This window comes from Zonotrichia leucophrys, chromosome 1 (assembly GCF_028769735.1).
Source record: "Zonotrichia leucophrys gambelii isolate GWCS_2022_RI chromosome 1, RI_Zleu_2.0, whole genome shotgun sequence".
Classification (NCBI taxonomy): domain Eukaryota; kingdom Metazoa; phylum Chordata; class Aves; order Passeriformes; family Passerellidae; genus Zonotrichia; species Zonotrichia leucophrys.
The window spans coordinates 74,002,423-74,022,853 of NC_088169.1; the positions used below are offsets into that span (position 1 = coordinate 74,002,423).

The 20,431-nt window shown below is 38.2% G+C and overlaps 1 protein-coding gene across 1 annotated transcript in view; it reads right to left on the reverse strand.

Moving 5' to 3' along the window:
* Positions 1–20,431, reverse strand: part of DDX10 (DEAD-box helicase 10) — a 152,242-nt gene that overhangs the window by 96,397 nt on the left and 35,414 nt on the right. Inside the window, exons 12-13 of the mRNA XM_064717978.1 lie at positions 17,503–17,591; positions 9,158–9,626 (exon numbers count right to left, since the gene is read on the reverse strand). Of these exons, the coding sequence (XP_064574048.1) occupies positions 9,158–9,626; positions 17,503–17,591 (558 nt within the window). The remainder of the gene's footprint in view (positions 1–9,157; positions 9,627–17,502; positions 17,592–20,431) is intronic.

A 20,431-nucleotide genomic window follows, 5' to 3' on the forward strand; every position in this document is an offset into this window, starting at 1 on the left:
GAAATCATACTGCCATTTAGCTCCTCAAAAAGCTTCATGTGTCATTTTGTTTTCCCACTCAAGGTCACCCATCCATGCTTTTTTGAGGGATTTACTAATGCACCTCATTTTCTTGAGGCATGTTTGCCAGCCATCTCTCTTTGCAAGCACAACCCCGTTACTTCACTGAGGTCCATACAGAACATATGGGCGACAAGGAGCAGGCAAAGCAGTTTATCTTGATACACTGAGCATCAGCTAGATGAAGATTTCTAGCAAGAGCAACAAGCACACATGCAGCTCAGGCAAAGGAGAGAAACCACCCTGCACTGAAATACATGGAAAACTACTGCAGGAACTGTGTGTTAATGAAGAATGAGAAGACCTCTAAGACTTCCCCACCAGGCTAGCCCAAAGAGATTTATATTTAATTTGTTTTTTACTGAAATAAAGCTAGAGGGTGCAGTCTTAATTGGTTTAATTTCCTTTCACTCATTCAAAGTAATGCTCCTTTGAGAGAATTTTATCCCCAGACGATGCAGGTACTGCTTTATCCAAGATGGAGAGCAGAGAGACCAGGCTGTAAAAAGTGAGAGACTCCATCCCAATGGGGATGCCAACAGTACAACTCCTCACAGCTGGGACAAACCAAAGCCTCATGGAAACATGGAATATCTGCTCCATGCAACTAAGCAGAATTCTTAGCTCCTGCTCAGTCAGTCAGCAGGTGCTATTCCAAAAGAGCATACACATTCTTCCTTTTTAAAATAGCCACTAAATTACAATCTGCAAAATGTCAGTGATAGTGTAATGAATTACCCCAGGACTCACTTTGGTTAACAGCTGATGAATCATCACCCACAAATTTTATTTTCAAATTATCAAACGATTCCATCTGAAAACTACACAGCTCAGACACAAATTCAGAAATGTGCCGCAAAGTATTGTTTAAAATGTGCATGGGTAGTTTGTTAAGCAATGCTTACAGCAGCAGATGTCTGTATCAGAGAAGGCACTCTACAATAAAGAATAATTCTCAAAATTCTAACTTTGCTGACTAATATAGTTAGAAGACTCCAGATACATACTGGATAGCTGGTCTGCATTATTACAATTTCAGGAAGCATCATTCCTTTAAAAATTAGTGTTGTATAATTTTTAGTAGTATTTAATAATTTTAGCATTCAACTTCCAGAAAACTTATCCAAAATTATGTCATAGTTATAAACAATTCCAATGGCATTGCTCAACAGCCATTCAGGGCCTAATGATTTTAAAGGAAACTGTGACATTTTAATAGTTTACAAATCCTACATATTTAGAGAATACTGGTCAAAACTAGGTAGATTTAATGCAGAGTATTTTGCTCATTCACCCTTATCTATGAAACTGCTGCAATATATGAAACAAGGCTACAAATCAGTGATAAAGAACAAATAAAACTGAAGATATTAGTGCAGGCTTGACTAACCTACTAGAAGTATTAAATTAGTAATTAGTAAGATTTTAGTGAAATATTTCAAGTCATACAAGTCATACTCTAATATTTCTTGATATAAAAGACCATGCAACTCTCTCATTCATTTCAGGTCTATTCAACTGAGAGATAAAGCACACACCTCATTTCAGCCTGAATTTGCACCAGATGCTGAAACCTGAGCACGCAAATAATAGCCCAGCCTGCTCAGAGCACTCTGCACTGCATGAAACATCAATAACCTGAAAAGATTACAGAATAACATAAATTTCTGAGTTGGAAGGGACACCCTCAAAGATCACAATCCAACTCCCGGCCCTGCACAGGGTCATACCCAACAGTCACACCATGCACCTGAGAGTGCTGTCCAAACACTTCTGGAACTCTGCCAGGCTGGTGCTGTGACCATTCCATGGGGAGCCTGTTCCAGTGCCCAACCACCCTCTGGGTGAAGAACCTTTCCTCAGTAACCAAACTAAACGTCCCCCGAGACAGATTCAGGCCATTCACTGCTCACTGATCAGTGCCTGTCCCTCCTCTTTCCCTCACAAGGAAGCTGCAGATGCAATGGGGTCTCCTCTCAGTCTCCACGGGCTGAACACACCAAGTGATTTCAACTGCTCCTCATATGACTTCTCCTCAAGGCCCTTCACCTTTGTTGCCCTCCTTTGGACCCTCTCCCATAGCTCAATGTCTTTTTTATGTTGTGGCACCCAGAACTGCCCCCAGCACTGGAGGTGAGGCTGCCCCAGAGCAGAGCAGAGCAGAGCAGGACAATCCCCTCCCTTGCCCAGCTGGCCATGCTGTGCCTGATGCCCCCAGGACAGGGTTGGCCCTCCTGGCTGCCAGGGCACTGCTGGCTCATGTCCAGCTTGGCACAGACCAGGACCCCCAGGTCCCTTTGTGTGGCACTGCGCTCCAGCATCTCATTCCCCAGTCTGCCCGTACATCCAGGGCTGCCCCATCCAGGTGCAGAATCCAGAGCTTTCCCTTGTAGAACATTATTGCCCAGCCCTCTCATTTATTGGGGTCTCTCTACATGGCCTCTCTGCCTTGGAGGGAGTCAGCAGCTCCTTCCAGTTTTGTACCATCTGGGAACTAGCTTAGTATACCTTCCATCCAGGTTCAAAACTCAGATTGTCACACACAAATTTCAAAGCACTTCTGTGAAGTCAGCCACAGAAGCACGCTGCCAAACAGCCTCCTCTCCTTAGGGCAGTAAATGATGTGGTACTTCAGCAGGTCCCACAGAGGCAAGGCAGCTTGTGAGGCTGCTTCAGGTGGCACATGGAATTAAGGGGTTTAATTCACAGTTTCAGTAGCTGAAACACAGAGGTGGCACTGCCTGGTTCAGAACTGTGCTACAGTGGCTACTAACTTGTCAACATCTCTTGCTCTAGATGCAAGCAGTACATTTCAGCCAGCTGGAAAAGCCACTGACTTGTGAACAAGTCCCACCAGACCTGGGAAAGTCTTTCCCGGCTCAAATCAGGCTCCTTCCAAATATCTTTAATAAATGTTCAAAGCAGGTTTCCTACTCATCTACCATCTTTCTAGTCCTGATTCCTACTTACAAGAGTAACAAATGCCAAGAGGACAGATTGTGGGCATCAGAAGTACCATTATTCACAGTGGTTCAAAAGCACCCCAACACAGTAAATTCTTCACAGAAGCAAAGTCCAGCACATCAGAATTATGTACTCCATAACCTATGATACAGGAAGCTAGTATCTGTGACAGGGGCAGATATATCAAATACAATTTATAAATATTCATAAAAGCCCCATATTCTTATCCAGGTTTTCAACATGATTCAAGTATTTAGGATGACAGTCTTGAACATATATCCTTTAAGGTTTATATAGCATATATAATTTATATAATGTAATTTCTACTATTTATTTCAAATACACCATTTACCAGTAATTCCAAGACTTCTAATTGTAGATTTTTTTAATTAACCTAAACATCACAGGGATTAGCACAAATTAGCACCTGGAGCGCTGTCTTATAGGTATGAGAAATCTAAAAACTTACAGGGTTTTTTTTATAAACTACAGAAGTTCTTAGTAAGCTGGTAAAAATGCAATTGAAATAGAAATCTTTAGAGGGAAATTTGAAGATGCATGTGGAGCCAACAGAAGAGTGCTAAAGCAGCTAACCTGAGAGAGCAATGAAAGAAGGAAGTCTAAACCAATGACTGATCTACAGAGCTGGAGCTCATGTAGGTAATGGGTGTTTACAAGGCACTGCCTGAAAAGCCTCTGCTGCACAGTTTAATCTAGCAAGCAAGTCACGAGTGCTCTACACAAAAATAGTAGTGCCAGGAGAATGAATTATTCTGCAAATCCAAAAAGTAGAAGTTGTCCAAGAAGACAAGTAAATGGCAAATGGCTTTGCTCTGTCCTTTTTGTAGCTCATAGGAGTCCTGACTAACAGGACTTTTAAAAACTACATAGAATGTAAAACTGGATATCATAAACGTACTTAAAAAAACAAGTCTTAGTCATATTGAAGTTACTGAAATTGCTTTAAAAGAAAATGTGATTTCTTTAAAATTTTCTATGCAGTTCACAGAATGTGTTCTGCGATGACTGCTCTGCATAAAGAGGTTTGAGGTACCATCAGCAGGTTTCATCTCCATTCATGGGTGATAACTTTTTCTAGTACTGGAATCTCAAAGCATTCTGGCTAATATCTAAATGTAGGCCTAGTTCACTTGTATGCAAATATTTTGTTCTTCATATAAATTATTACTTGCTGTAATTCAACTAGAAATATACTAGCAGTCTGTTACTGGGCTGAGAACCTAAAGCACTTACATTCTTTAGGAAGGAGACTTTATGGTATGTAATGCATCACACTATTGACTTCTATTTAACTTACAAATAAGTAACTTCTCTATTTTCTCTGCCAGACTGCTTGCTTTGCAACATGTCTCCAAGGAATTATGCTCTCTTCAGAGCCAGCAGGCTGCCCGGAGCAGCTTTCTTCTCTTGGACACAAGACACCGCTACAGCATGAGCAAAGCAGGCTACCCCTAAGGGAAATGCCACTGCCAGAGTCAGCCAGCTTGTTTCCTTGCTTCTTCCATCCTTTGGGTATTCTTTACCTTGCTGTCCCCTGAAAAGCTTCAAGGAGACAAAGTCAACTGCTTAAAATATATTAATATGAAAGCATAAGAATGATAGCTAGTAAGGGTGGTGAGAAGAATGAGATGTTTCATGTCAAAAAAAAAGCAGTATATAAATATAAGAGTGGTCAAAAGCTCTCTCATAACAGATAACAGGAGGAAAGAAATCCCATTCAGAGAGAAAAGACAGTGTAAGAGAAGCAATCTAGACAAATCACATCTCTGAAAATTAATTTCAATTTCTGTGGAGTGTAACAGGCTTCCTTCTCAACATCACAGAAGAAAATTCCAGGCGACTATGTTCTCATTTTGGTGCATATTACATGATGTTTCCCTGATCTATGTTGTATGCAAAGTCCACATTACAAGGACCTACCACTCTCTGTTTCTTGGTACAGACTCACCCATCATTGTAGTTAGGGAGATTTACCTTTGTCTCATTCTTTCCTGCTGTTATCAATATGTAAATATCCAGGTCATGATATGCCAGTTTATAGTGTCTGCTTCATGTGTTTGAGAGGTTAAGAAAATTTCACTGAATATAATAATAATGGATTGCAAGGCAAGCCAGATAGCTTAGACAAAATCACAGCACATAAAATAATTTCCATGTTCCATAGCCACAACATTCAAACAGCATGCTCTTCAAGAGCCAGACTAACTCCAAGGAAACTGCAAGTACTATTCAAGACAGCCCCCTGTATGCTTTTGCTGGTTACAGTGTTCCAAGCAGCAATTGTTGAATACACCTGAGAAGTTTTAGGAGTCCATAAAACAAGGGATGGGGAAGCAGGGAGGAAGCCAGAGCAATTCTAAGAATTCAGTAATGTTTCCTCACTAAAACAGAAAATTCAAGAGCAGAAGAGAAGTCTGACAGTATGTAATATGCTTGACAAGTTGACTAAAATTAAAGTATAAACAAAACCAATAAAGATATTATAGGTTTAATCTTAGTTCTCACAATAAATAACTATAGAAGTTGAACAAGTAGAGCCTTTGAATTGCCAAATGTAAAAAGCAATTTCATAAAATTAGCATTAGAAACAAAGTTTGTAACCAGGGAGTACTTATGGTCTTTGCAACATCAATACTACTAATACTGTTAAATGCGCTTTAAAAAAATAATTTCCATAATGTTAACACAACAGCTAAATACTGCCTATCTGCTAATGGCTCTATGCATATAGCTGACCTTCTTTTTATGCATAAGAACACTGTACTTGTCTAAATAAGTCCCATGAGTTAGACCACCAGCTAAAAATCTTGACATATCAAAGTAAAATTCATAAATAGAGCAGCCAGTGACTATCTCTTTAAAAAATGAGCTGGGAAGCTCACAACAAAATTGCAATATCTGCCAAGGTCTTTCAACTTATCCAAGGTTTCTCCTTTTATACAGCAATGCAGAAAACAGATTTTTCTTTTATATGTGTTATCACAGAATGACAGAGACAAAGTACACATGCAGCTAAGGGACACACACCAAGAAAGGGAAAGAGTGAAATTGAGCCACAAGTCACACTGTTAGAAGGATTAACACTGGATGTGTCACACTTCACACCATAACCTCTTCTACAGTTAGGCTGGGTATCGTGTACATTCATCAAAAAAAAACCTGTTCTACGAAAATCCCATAAATCCCCTTCAAATCCGCCATCAGTTTAAATAACCCCTGCTCTTTTTGACCAGTTCCTTTCCCTTGGTACAAAGATGGATGAGCCAACCCCACTCGCAAACAAAGGTCAGGGCTCTACATCAGAGCCAGCCTAACACTTCCCCTTGCTCCTTCTGCCATTGGAGGGACTAGGGTAGAGACAGCGATGAGGAAGCAATGGTGTCTCTAACAACAGCAATTCAAAAACTGAAACTGAACCTAATGTTTCCATTTGCAAAAAATGTCCTGGTGCTCAATAATCACAGCAGGACTGCTTTGGAACTGCTTTTAGGATGAGAAGCCCAAAGCAGGAATAGTGAAATTGCACAATCAATTATAGACATTAAAAGCATAAATGCAAACTGAATTCAGTCTTTGTGGGCATATTCACAAACTCCAAATTAGATAACCACATGCCAGGGTTTGCAAAGGACTCCTATCTAATTTAGCACACAGAACAGATTTTCCAAAAAATCCTCCTAACTAATGCAGCTGAGTATACACTCTATGTTCATAGTCCTAGACACTCTGCAGCCTTTCCTAGTACTAATTAATGCAGCAAACTGGTTCCTGAGTCCTTCCTAGAAGGACACTGCAACACACAGCAACAGGAAAACTGCATTCACACTGCTGAGTGCATCTCATACCCCAGAATGCTAATGCTTTAAATATAAACTGATCTGTCTTAATGCAATAATAACCCCTTCAGAACTTCTATCCAAGAAATAAAGAAATGGAAAATGGAAAAAAATAAAAGCTGTTGCACATTATCAATTTCATCTTAACATTGAGAAAATGAGGTGCTGAGTTATGTCAAATAAAAAATGCACAATGCCCAAGAATTTAATGTAATTGCTACTATTTTGCATTTCTATAACAAAACCTTAAAAGTTAATATGGTTAGTGACAGAAACCTTTATTCTCTTTTTCTTACTAAAAATAGAATCCTTACATTTAAAGCATTCCACAATTTATCAATAATTTTCACAGTATCATATGGTAATAAACCCCACACTACTGCATGCCTTGATCAAGTTAAGCAGAGTATGCTCTGCATTTTGACTTTCTAAAAGCCACGTATTTCACTACTATAGGCATTTCTGCAGGAGTTTATTTAAATATAATTTAAGTTTTGAATGACACATATCTTGAAACTTTCAGTTTGTTTTTTTATTCTCAGCTGCTTAGAAGAGAAACTTAGTATTTTCTTATTGTGCCCCTACATGTACCAGAGGTGTTAGGTGGTACAAATTCTTCTGCACTTGCACATCAATCATGAACTACTAACCATTACAGAAGTTATTCCACACTTATCACAGAAAATAATGTCTGAGTTACCTGAACATAAACTAACCTATAAATGTTTAATGCTGGAAAACTCTTAAAAGGTTAGCCAGTGTGGTTACAAATTACTTTCTAAATCATTTACACTTTTCATAACATTTCTTCTGTTCATTCTTTTACCTCAAACTTTCACCTTTTACCATTTCCTCAACAAAACCTTGCGACATATTAAAAACAGCATGAAATTGCTTGTAGAAGCAATAAGAAAGCTGTGAGATGATCATTCTTTAAATAAGGCACGGATGTTTTACTCCTCTTTGCTTTTAAAACACAAAGTTCTTTTCTACACAAAACTGAAGCTGATTAATAAATATAAGCTACTGCCAGGCAGTGGCCCTGCCTGGGCAGAACCACTCAGGCTGAGAATACCAGGAACAGAAAGTTAACTCTGTTTCCACAGTTCTCAGATGAGATTGCAACCTGGGCCAGCCTCCTCACAGTGGAGAGGAGAGTGCAGGCAGCAGTCAGATCACTGTGCAACTGCTCATCTGTGACAATGACAGCTGATAAAACTAGTTCATATTTCACTACATACCAAAGGAAAGATGCTGCTTATTAATGCAGCTGGTAGGATGATTAGCTTCAAGGTCATAGTAAGTGCCCTGTGTTAAGTAATAGTCCAGAAAAAGAAAGATTCAAAATACCAGTTGGAAAAATAAACATTTTGCTTAACAGGAGGTTACCCTTGAATGCATCTAAGTGCAGAAGAAAACCATGCCAAACCAGATGGTTATTTTGCTTGTATCTTTTTACTACAGAAATACAGTTGCTAGCAAAGGATACACCAAAAAAAAAAAGAAATTCCAATATGCACATACCAAATCTGCTCTACAGAAATTACAAAAAAATTTTAAAAACCCCCCAAAACTCCCTTCCTGTAACACTGTACTTAAAGACTAAAAGAAAGAAATATTTCTCAGAATACCAAGGACAAAGGAAATCGAAATTATAAAGCTATGCACCAAGGAAATGAAAGATTTACATGAATACTTTCCATAAACCTTTATAGCCATGCCTCACAAGAAACATGTGCTCTTCCCCTCTCTCTTTGATACTGGCTCAATTCTAATAGGAATGGTCCTGTTGAAAGTAAAAGTCATTGTTTGAAGGTTACATTCTTATAAAGATCATTCTGCTATGATTTCTGTTGGGAAGTGGCTCATTGTGTTTTGCAATTTAGTTCCCAGTGCTATAAACCGTGGTTCAGCATCAAAATTATGACTCAAAGTGGCAGCTATTTAGAGAGGTACAAGCAAATTAGGAAAGGATAAGAATTACAACTGTCACAATTTCCCAGGTTTTCGAGTCACATTATTCATAAATTTAAGTGAGTACAAGGCTATTTGTTATGCAGGTAAAACTGTGCTAACAGCATAAAATGATAACAGCTCAGTCACACCACTGATCCTCTGGGAGTATTTATGACCTCTGATACATATGCATAACACGTCCGACTTCAAACGAGTATTCTGCTAAGAGCAGAATTTCCTCTTTTCCTCTCCTCCTTCCTTGGAGCAAGTCCAATAAAAAATGATTAAGATTCACAAGCATTACTGTAAAGCACACTTACCGCTGCTGGGGTCTCTTTAGCTTCCACACCAAAAACATCCCGTTGTTTCACTGTCAGCAAATCAAGACCTTCAGTATCGTCCTCGTCATCATCGTCATCATCTTCAAAGAACTGCATGGACTCTGAGTTTGGTCCCCTATTAGGTACAACATCTTCTTTTTCCTCCTCCTCAGACACTTCTTTCGATTCATCCTCAGACTCACCACTCTCCTCAGCACTTCCACTGGAAACAGAACATTCCTCAGCTTCTTTTCTTCTCTGCTTCTTCTTTGTTTTGTTAACTGATGTTTTTCCACTGAAATTAGTTCCACATTTGTCCATTGTTTCCTCATTTAGCAAGGTGAGGGCATTCTCATTTTGCACTGTCTCCTCCAATGGGTCTGTCCCATCGGCTGCCTCGTTTGCACACAGCTGCTTCTGAACTCTTTGAAGGAATCTCACACGAGGTGCCATTGCAAGACCAAGTGACCTAAAACATGGAATGAACCAAATCAATTTAAAAGGCAGATACACAAAATTTGACTAAATTAGAAGCTCTCATTGATGGCTCAAGTGATTCAATTTCAATTATGATTCATATTGATACATTTGATCAACACATTTAGAAAAGTCTAAAATACAAGTGAACACTGGAAGAGGAGGCAAGATGAAATAACTGAGACCTCTCAATAACAATTACAAGCCTCCCAGGAAGGAAAGCAAACAAAGAAGCTGGTAAGTTGCAGATAAGAGCCAATTAACTATCTATGATTCACAGTAAAGCATGATGGAAGGAACACCAATGTAATTTGGTATTGAAAATACATGGATTACATGTCAAGGACTGAGATAACACTGATCTGTCAAGTGTCATTCACTACTGGAAGTACACCCAGAACATTATCCCCCTGACCTCACAGTGACTGAGAGCAGCAGAACAAACATGGTATGGATGAATGACTAACTGCAGAAAAAGCTGGGGGAGAGACATCACTCCCTTAAAGGCAATTTCATCTGCTTCCACCTCTCTACAGCAAGGCTTTCCCTGCATGGCATACATAACTAACAGTGCCAGCAAAGCTATTATTTTACCCAGTTATGCATGACAATTTAAAGTTACACTAATAAGCATTACACAAAGGGGCAAAAATTGCAGAAAAGGCAAAAATCCTGTCTAGCAAAAATAGTGAAGAGCACTGCATGGGAACGGATACCTCGACTCAAACAGCCCATCTGACTTCAGTAAACTTTATAACTGTCCACTGTCATTACACATGACCCTGTCAATTCCAAATTAAAAAAAAAAAAAAAAAGCAACTCTGCTTTCAGAGTTCATGAGCCATCTCATTGGGTGAATAAAAAATGTGAGGGGACACTGGTACTGGTGCAAGGAACACACAGAGAACCCATGATACAGAACTGAAAGTAGCACCTGGCACTTGTACATACACTTAACAAAGGAATAAAGGATTTTACCAAATACAGTGACTACAGGCACCCACACCTGTAAAAGACCAGCCTCTTTCAACTCAAAACATGCACAGCTATACACCAGCTTTCCTCTCAATGCTCTTCAAGTAGATAGCACAATTTCTTCTTTCCACCACACAGCCTCTGAAAGGAACCCAAGTTATAGCACAGGAGAAATATCTAATCCATTCTATCCAGCAGAAATGTCATAATAAACAGTTGATTAAGCACCCAAAAGGTACTGCAGAGCAGCAAGAGTGCACTGCAGGCTCTGGAGAGCCTTGAACTTTTAATGGTAGCCAATGGGAAAGGCTAATCAAAAGGAGTGCCCTGCTTAAACAAACAAAAAAACCCAATTGTAATCACACATGTCCTTAAACAGGGCACTTTTGGTACCAGCCACAAGTTAAAAATAGACACAAACCCAAACAGCAATCCACAATGTTAGGATAAAGAACAAATATTCCAACAAATAAAGTTTATTTTTAATGTTAAAATTTTGGTTTAATGTTTCTGATAATTCAGTACTGTTCTACATGCAATTAACAGCAATAACAAAGCAAATAGAATTTTATTTTAAAATATCAAAGGAAGTTTTTATTCAACGTATTTTGCACATTTACTGACAGTGCAGAGGGTAACTCAACACCGTTGGGAACTGAAATTGGAGCAACTAGAGATCTTAAACTTCTTTTACTGTTTGACAGCAAACACTAATTACCTTTGCAATGAAATGATGTGTTAAAGTTTGGCCTATTGACTAACTGTAATGGAAATAACCAAACAGCAGATGTAATGTTTCACTGCAGCAGCTGGAAGCCATTCAAACCTGGAATTGGGCCTTAACACCAGGCACAGTAAAACACACTTCAAGAGATTGCTGCATTCAATCTCTTCAGCAAGGAGATCGAAGTTGCAAAAATCAAATCATTTAGAAGACAAATGCTTTTTTGCTTTTCCAGATTTCACATTATTCTACATAAAGTATTGCTGTCAAGTGTTGACATAGCAATGCAAGCAGCAATACTGTATGGCAACTACACAATCAGTCCTCACTTCTCTTTCTCAAGCACACAAGCACAAGGTACACAGGGTTGAAAACTCTGATTTTATCAGAGCTTTTCTTCTACACCTCCAGAGCTAGCATCAAAGATCAGGAATACACATGCATAGAAAAGTCTGACAAGGTGAAAAACTATTCTCTGTTCAGCAAAAGTTACAAAACAGAAAGAGCAGCCCACAATGTGGACAAGACTTCACATCACAGATCATTTTCTCCTTCATGTATGAAATTTCACTTGCCAGACTGCTGTACTGCACTGATGTCTTACTTTAATAATTGAATAAAATTAATTGTCAGTTAGTCTTGGCAATTTTTTCTTCACTGCTTAGCAAGCCTACCAAAACAAGACTAGTGCTATCAGAATTCAAATTACTTCCAAAAGAATACAGACCTCAGGCAGAAGAGAGAGAAAAGGTCACATTTATTTGGTAAGACAGTAATAGTAGATAAGCTTAGAAAAAGTGTATTAAATAATCCCCCAATACTTTTAATTACATAACTTCTCAAAGAAATGTCAGTGTTTTGGTCCATTACTGCCTCTTTTTCATAGTATATTCCAAATGGAGAAAAATCTGGGACAAACAGTCTGGACATTCTACTACTGCTAAAAGCTTCCCCATATTTTAAGATCTGACAGTTTCTTTTGAAACTATTTCTTAATTATTCACCAAATCTATAGTTCAGTCATACTGAAACAACTCAATGTATGAACCAGCCTTTCTTTTCATAAACTACAAAGGGCATTATTAGTTCTCAATAATTCATTAGATGCCACTCAGATCATAATCCTACTATGACTGAAGTTGCAAATATTTTTTTACTTTAGTGCAACCATTTCACACACTCATCTGGAATAAGAGATGTGCAGGATTTTCTGACGAAGACAGACAAAAAGCAGGTAAGTTATTTAGTGAGATTTCATAAATCCTAACAGACAACACTAAACACACACTAACACCACAGTGTAGTCTTCAGACTATGGTAGCCTTTAAATGGCAGCAACAATTCAGCTGACAAACCAAACAATCCTGTTTTGTATTTTGGTGTGAAATGCAATGACTTCTTAAGAGCAAGCTCTTCTAGAAAGACATTTGAAATCAGTTTCTAAAGACAATACTGAAACCAAGGGAGTGCTTCACTGCTATCAATCAAAGTACAGCCGACAGTTCTATGGGTTCAGTTCCTCAGCTGAAACCAAGGTGGCTAGACATCAGCATTCCCTAACACTGATTAGGGAATGCATAGAAGTAACTACACATATGACCTATATAATGCTCAAGTACTTTTGTTAATTTAGTAGCAATTTCCCAAGGACTTTCAGGAAATAAATTAAAAGAGTAAAACTGCAAAGAAGTAACACTGAATGGCTTTAAGGAGAATATCACTTTGTTTCCAGTGAATACTGAAGATCAAGTGTCCATTAACGTTTTCGTAATGAATTTAAATGAACGGTGTAACAGACATAAAATATTGCCTCTTCTAAGGCTTGTGAACTGCGCTTATACAAAGACTTGGAGTGTGTTTATATTAACTTGCTAACTTTGCCTCTACTCGGATAAGAGAAAAACTTGACATCTCTCAACCCTTTAGAAAGACCAAATCTTAGACACTCGAAGCAATATCTATCTTTGCAAAAAACAAATGTAAGACCAGTAAAATTTTTAAATTTTAAGTTTGAAAAATGCTCCTAATTTGCTCCTAGAAGATCACTAGTCCTTTTGACAACATGAGCCAGCTGTAAACTGCTTCAGAACAATTTTACACAAGTTACTGATTTAGCCTGATATTAACTTAGCACATTTACTAAATATAGACATATTCCATTAGTGAACTACTTCAGAATGATGTGAACACATAAAAACACAGCACGGAGATTACTTTTACTGTGGTACAGGTTCAGACAAAGACCTAAAATAGGCTGGAAAAGGTTAAATACTCCCAGAAGCTATTTCAAGAGAAGAAATATGTATTACTTGCCTAGCAATGCATGCTACATGCACATTTAACATTTAAAATGTTATCAGAAGAGAGGATGAGCAACCGTTTGAAAACAGGAGAAATCACATCAACTGAAAAGACACAAATCTGAACTAACAGGCTATCCAGATGGTCTGATTAACAACCAAAATGAACAGAGAAATTCTGTTTGCTGTGCTGTTTACTTTACCAGCCAGCTTTATTCCTCTCCATCAAGGAGTTCAAATGCCTGGCACTCTATTAATAATAAGGAGGATCAAACTATTCAAGACCTCATGGGTCAGGACCAAAGAGAAGGAAATCAAACAGGATGTCATGGTTGCAACCTAATAATTCAGAAGACCAAGATGTAGTTCTTCCTTACCAAAGGAAAAGGAACCTCCACATTGCAGTTCCAAACCCTGGTGGTGCTCCTTGGTACATGAGCCACCCTGACACCCGCTCAGAGGGCAACACAGCAGAGCACAAGCAACAAGATTTTCTAGAGTGCATTAAAAACCCCTTCTCCAAGTTAGCTGGCTTAGCCAACTCTGACAGGCACTCTACTGGAACTGCTACTCATGCATATGCAAGCACATTCGCTTCCAAGGTGAGTGAAGGTCCATAGCCAGCTTGGCTGCAGAATGAGGAAAGATAGCTCAAGATCCTAGAAGAAATGAGGATGATGACTAAGAGAATAATGACCCTGGACTTTGAAAGAGAAGACTGCAGCTTCTTCAGAAAGCTGTAGGCAAAAGTTTACAGAAGTAGTTAAAGAAGCTCAGGAAGGGACAGTCTGAGGGGGAGCTCAGTGAGGAACACCCAAACTCTGCAAATGACTGGAGGGAATGCTGGGGTCTGTATGAGCAATAGCATGCAAGGCTGACATTAACCAGGTAACAGCATGAGAAATACTGAGTCTGGTTACAGGTGCATGAAGACTGGAAACAAAAGGGGAAAAGTAATCAGGAGCTTTCTTTTTAGTTAGGAGATTAACATGTAGAAAAGTAAGTATAAGGAGACCCAGAAGTAGGGCCAAGAACCAACAAAGACATGCAAAGACCACTATGGGCACTGTCTGAGGATGAGACAGACAGCTGTGAGCAAGGTAACAAATAAAACCTTCTGCCCTGACCATGCAGTAAGGGTCAGGCCAGGGGTGGTGATTAGAGTGCAGTGGGTGTTTTCCCTGGTTAGTGAAAGGACAGACAGATGTGGACAGATGGATCGTGTATTCTGCTATCACCCATTTCAGTCCAGACAGCACCTGCAGCTACCTACTGTTTTTTAATTCAGTTTTTTAATACTGATCTGCAAGCAATACTTGCAAGAACTATCTGGATACTAAGGAGTGTGTATCTGACATTTTCCCAATAATCTGGCTTCAACTTGTTTTATTTATTCTCTATGTACCAATACAGGGAGAAACAGGAAAATTTGCTGCATTTCTCCTGAAAGACATAACTACAGTCACAAAGGAAATTACCTTCCCTGGCAGCCCCTTAGAACTGTGACTAACCTGTCCATCCAGCACACTCACCTGATAAGATCTGCCCCTGGTGAACAATGTATAGATATATGCATGTGTTAGCACCTAGCAACATAAAGTGCCTGAGAAAGAAAATATTTCAAAACACTGCCTCCTCTCCAGGAGACCAGACTATGCAATTATTCCTTTTCACCCTGTTGTTTGTTTACATTTTCTTATGCTTTCAAAGCTGTCTTTTGCAATCAAAAGACAAATTTCTCTTTTCAATGCAAGCATTGAGCTTCTCCTTCATCAGACTTAAAGGCTGCCTATGTTAACATAAGACCTACACAAGTCTTCCTCCAGCAAATTATTCTTGATAGCAATTTATAATGAGAGAATACTGGAGAGAATAGTAATGCACCGTAGCTTAAAGGTGATCAATGGCTAGAATAGATGTGTGTGCGTGTGTGTGCATACATTTTTTATATATTTTGTTTTATATATTTTATATATATATATATATATATATATATGATCTTATATAACATATAAAAATGAAAAATACTTGCTTTTCTGCAGACTCAATCAACAGAGCTTAAGAGAATCTCAGTGCACAGACATGCAAAGCAGGAGAGCAATGGGGAATGTGGGCAACAGCCTGCAATGCAAACCTGACAGGGGCATTAAGCAGCCTATTTTCTCTGCAGGATTTTTAGTGGAGAACATCTATCAAGCTAGCAGTAAATCTCCACGGAAAGGCTTAAGTACTTTCAGAAAATGCACACAAGGTAAAGGGAAGAAAGGATTTTCATTTCAGGTTTTGCCGTAAGTTTGTGTGCAGAATGGAAACCAAGGTTGGTTCTGGATGCAAAATTCAAACATACCAGACTTTGAGGGACTTTCATATAAATGAAGATGGCTGATCCATGTATCAGTCACTGTGCACTGAAGTGCAGGGTGTATTTTAGTTAGACTAGCAGTCTGGAGAGTGGGGAAGAACAGTGCCAGCACACTAGAAGAGAATCTCCAAATTATCTCCCAGATTTATTAGCTTCTGACTTTTTGATTATACTGCCACATATTTCACAGCCTTGACTAAACCTCTCCTACTCTCTCCAAACAACTGACTGGTTTCTTGCATTTTATTACAGGAATGACATTAGTAGCTTTCCAAAGCTGAGACTCAGAATTATTTTGAGGAAGGTCCAATTCTGGGCACACAGACCTGAGAAGAACACAACTGTTGACTACTCCGTCTACAGATACTAGATGGCAAACCATGCTGAAATCCAGAAAGAGGCACTAGGATTCTGAAAATCCAGCATTATCACCATCTGCTAGTCTGTTTCTAACACTGGCTGAATTTGCGTGGTTATCCCTCTTAGCCCTAATTTTCTGCCACTATTCCTTATATTTACAGCACAGTAAGACCTACAACAGATTATACAGATGGTGACAAACCACACAAGAGAATGGTCAGGCATTGTATGTAGCAAAAAATTTTGAGCTTATGCTAGTTCTCATTTTTCAAAATGTCTCAGTCCATGAAGTTAAAAAGCATCTTTTCTAATAGGCTTATGTATCTTAAAAAGCATAATCATGTTAATGACAGCACAGCACAGAAAGACCAGGTGTTCCAGAGTCTAGTAATTTTTCACATTTTAGTTCATTACACCATGTGCTGGCAAATTAGCCTTCTCTGTATGAAATCCCACAGACATCAAATTAATTTACTGTGAACCTTTGAACACCTTGCTGCTCCCTTACGACTACCCTGCGTCCCCATGAGATTTCAAAAAATTCACATCTTAAAACAATTTCAAGGGGCTGTCATCTGTACAGTCAACCTGTCAAAATTAATTTCCCTCCCATACAAAATATGGAATGATTCACATACGTGTACAAAAATAGACATAGCAAAATAGATGCTATTCAGTCTAGTGCAGATGCTTCATCTTTACCAAACACACTGAATCTTCTAAAAGCTAATTGATGGCCAAAGAGAAATGTCCAAATACATAGTCTTTAGTTAGCTCCAATTTCTTTTTAAATAATACACTTTACAGGCTGGTATTTAGCTATGAGGCTGAAGGGCAAATCTGGGGAGGGAAAAAACACCAAAACATTATTCTCTATCCTTTTACTTCAGAAGTTATGTCTTCTAGTATGTATAGCAAATGTACCTTCTGCCCTAAGTTATTTCTCTGGACAGCATATATTGCCTTTACACATAATTTCCATTTAGAATGCTCTTGAAAACATGCAAAAGCTCAGCATGAATATGAAACTAAATACACTAGAAGACTAGAAGTCCAATTCTGTGTCTTAACACAATCAAAACAGCTATTTAAAGACTGCAAAACATACCACTATAGAGCTTTCATATTTTAAGTTGACCATACTTACAGGGCATATTCTGCTAGAGGCAATTTGAAAACATCAAATACTTCCTTGTTCTTCATTAAGTACACTGAACGCAAGTAGGATACAAAACACTGAAAGAAAAATGGAAGAATTCAACAAAAAAGGACATCATTCAATTACCAACACAAGAAACAAACATTATATTGTTGCTCTAAACACAAAATAGAATTTCACTATTAGGTAGTCTAACATCGATTTCAGACAGAAATTTTAAAGTACTCATCAGACAAATATTTGTCATTATTACAGAAGTGATGCAACTTCAAGTGCTCAAATATTTCATTACATTCACATTGGCTGAATTGACTGAATTTCCCAAGAGTATGTCATGTTGTATTTTCCTAGAAAGAAAGTATGACAGATTAGTCAGAAGGAAACATCACTGATTCAATTTGATTTTTTTTTTCTCCTAGCTTTTCTGAATGTTGTTATGCTATTCTGATATCTAAATTATGTGGAACTTCAAACAGACTTTGTTGCTATCAATCTGAGCTGTCCTGACTTAATCTTAGCCATGAGCAGGAAGTTATTTAACTCAATATAGCTGCCCTTCACTGTGGTCTAAGATGATTCATATTACCTTGCATTTACCATCAGCTCATCACATGCACACAGTCAATGAATGCAAATCAGCTGACCAAGACAAATTCACTATACAACACCTACTAAGACCAATTCAAGGTTGAAGTCTCAATTAATCATAGACTTTCTTCAAAAAAACTGGAAGCACTACACAGGAGAATAACTTAATCTTGCATTGCATCTCCCCAAAAGGAAAGATTCTTCTCATGCTTCTTTTACATAGTCTAGTTCTACCTAGCAGCAGGAGCATAAATACTGGAATACTTCAAGTATCAAAAAAGATCCTTGTACTTCTGTTGCTCATAATCTTATTTCTGACACATGCCAGAACTCCTACCATGAGGCTTAAACCATCAAACACTAATAACAACAGCAAGTTAAGCTCCCAGAGTTACATTCAGGCATCCTATAATCACACCCTTGTTTTGTTATATACAGGCACCTATTGGAGAAAACTACTGTATTAATAATTCATGTGGAATTTTAAAAGAAAATCTATTTCTTGTTAACCTCAGATAGAGGAGCAAACACCCAAAAGTCAGGAGCATTGATGTCTTATGGGGATTCTTTAAATGCTTGTAAGAGGAAAAAATACTTCAAAAGGTAAAATGAAAGATAAGACAGTAAATTAAGCAATGTTATAAACTCATTATTTTCTCCTGAGTAAACAGAAATAAAAACTATTGATTGTAAGGTATGTAGAAATAAGAGATATACTTTGCAAGCCGCCCATTAATTCACTATGAAAGTAAATTTTCATTTGCTTGTTTTTCCTAATGCTGAGGGGTTTTTGGGTAACGCTTCCTTCCTGATTATGTCTTTCAATTAATTTTAGCTGTGGAAAGTGTGAGCTCAATTCATTCAGCTGCTACCAAGATTGAGATGTGGAATACTTACATCAAACACTTCTTTGCTCACATTGAATTATTAATCATTTTACAAAGGTAATTAGAATGTTTAGGAAAAGGCTTCAAATTTGACAGATCTCATTAATCTACTGCTGTCTAGCAAGTGACAAAAATCAATGAAAGCCTCTTTTTTCTCTGCAGTGACAGATGAAAAAAAAAGTAGATTAAAAAAGAAGTATCCTTCCTGTGAATCTAAGATTTGCAAATCTGAATATCTACATGAGTCACTACTTGCTACAGGGTTGAAATCTCATTATCTGTTGGATAACTTGATGAACTCAAGCCATTTGCTTTGATTTATTTAATTTGATTTCAGTGTGTTGACTTCAACCTCTTTCTAAGACTCAGTCATCTCAGCTGGATTTTATTCAGTTGTCCTGAGACTTCCTCAGCCTGCACACACCCACTGGAGCTGAGGGAGAACAAGTTTAGGCAGTCTGAACTTTTTCCCTGCTATTTTACAATTGCTGTTGTCCCCTGCCACATCTGCTGTTCAATATCACTTTCAAGGCTTTTTTTTAAATAACTGAACACTGCAAAAATACAATATGCAGTAATTTCTATGGAAAATGTTATGGTTGGGCATCATTAACATATTACAGTTATACTACAGCAGCATCTACATGTCTCCAAAAGCAGCAGAAATGATTGTACAAGTACAGGAAATACAGAAGAAAAATGTACCATGCTCTAGGAATTTACTACCTCTAAATTTTGATTTATTGATCTATTTCCTGGATAACTGTTGTAAGTATTAAAACGCACACAATTCAAGTGATGTGCTGTTTGGACAGTAATTCAAAAGTAACAGGGTGTGGCTGGAATCTCAGGCTGTAACACCCTCCACATCGCTCTGGGTGTCATGAAGAATTTAATGGACAGACATCACTTCAGTGCCACAATAACATTCGACTAGCAAGAAAAAAAGATTCTTTTTTTAAACTGTTTCCCAGAACTGGCTGAACTGACATATTAAATATTACAATTACAAGAAATGCCAAAAGGCAGCATCAGTCCATGAGAAGAACTGCAAAAGTTTCAAAGAAGCCCTGATCTGATTCAACCTGTCTTTCCAAGCAATAGCAGGGGAGCCATGTCCTACTAAATGAACCATGAAGTTTGTTGAAGCAATTAGTAATCAAGAACTTTCTATTTTCAAAAAAAGTAAAGGCACTTTGAAGCAAATCAACAAGCTTAGAGGACACAATAAGTTAGGCTTCATGCCCTCATCACATGATGGCAGACTACAATCCTATCTGAACTTCTGTGCACAGATGTGCTGTTTCACTGCTATCTCATCCACTCAGGTTGGGAATTTATTTCTTACACTACAAATGTCAAGAACTTGGCAGCTTGCAACAGACAGGCTAGACAAAGTAACACACCCATGCCTCTGAGAAATCCAGCATTTCAGATAAGGA